Source organism: Austrofundulus limnaeus, unplaced genomic scaffold, assembly GCF_001266775.1.
Source record: "Austrofundulus limnaeus strain Quisiro unplaced genomic scaffold, Austrofundulus_limnaeus-1.0 Scaffold1474, whole genome shotgun sequence".
Taxonomy (NCBI): Eukaryota; Metazoa; Chordata; class Actinopteri; order Cyprinodontiformes; family Rivulidae; genus Austrofundulus; species Austrofundulus limnaeus.
Genome location: NW_013953876.1, coordinates 52,248 through 53,105, shown reverse-complemented (window position 1 = coordinate 53,105; position 858 = coordinate 52,248). Strand labels below are relative to the sequence as shown.

The 858-nt window shown below is 42.0% G+C and overlaps 1 protein-coding gene across 1 annotated transcript in view; it reads right to left on the bottom strand.

Annotated features, from left to right (window-relative positions):
* Window positions 1-170: 170 nt before the first annotated feature.
* The window catches only part of LOC106535505 (GTPase IMAP family member 8), a gene marked incomplete in the record, with an annotated part of 32,390 nt that continues 31,702 nt past the window's right edge, over window positions 171-858 (bottom strand). Inside the window, 1 exon segment of the mRNA XM_014032521.1 lies at window positions 171-858. Coding sequence (XP_013887975.1) covers window positions 417-858 — 442 coding nt within the window.

Genomic DNA, 858 nt, shown 5'->3' with positions numbered 1-858 from the left:
GCTGGAGGGACTATGTCTCTCGGCTGGCCTGGAAACGCCTTGGGGTTCCCCCGGAGGAGCTGGAAGAAATGGCTGGGGAGAGGGAGGTCTGGGCCTCCCTTCAGAAGCTGCTGCCCCCACGGCCCGACCCCGGATAGGCGGAAAAAAATGGATGGATGGATGGATGGATGGATGGAGGACGAATAGATGGGCTCATGAATGAATGGATTGATTCCATCTGTGTTTATTAAAAAGGGGTAATGTTTTTCCCATGTCTGTGTTAGTAAAATATCTTGTGCTCCACTGGACATACTTGATTGAAGCTTTCTGAAGAAGATCAGAATCATAAAATATTAAAGAGAAGAAATCAGAGCGTTTCAGTTTTCATGTCTTCAGCTGATCCAGGACAGATTCAGTCTGTTTTATATTTGAGGCTTTTAAAGGATTTGACATTTATTGGGGTATTTCTCCTCCATGTAACTGTTTTCTCTTCTCTGTGTTTTCTTTAAAGCCTCGGTTTCTTTCAGTTGATCTTCTCTCAGTCTGAGTTGTTCTTTTAAAATTTCTTCTTTGTATTTCAGCAGGTTGTCCAACACTTTATACTCTCTGTTGGATTTTTCTTTTGCCTCTTCGATTTGTTTCTTGTGTTTTTCTTCCAAAAGGTGGCATTCCTCCCGGTGTTCCTCCATCAAACCTGCAAATTTCACTCTGTATTTCCGTCTGAAGTCATTAAACTCTTCAGGTTTGAGTCGAGCATCTTCTTCATACTTCTTTATTATCTCCAGAGCTTTTCTCTCATATTTGTCCTCCAACTCTCTCAGAGTTTCATCTTCATTTAGTTCATCCTTTTCAAATGTCTCCTTCATCTGATCGTACTCC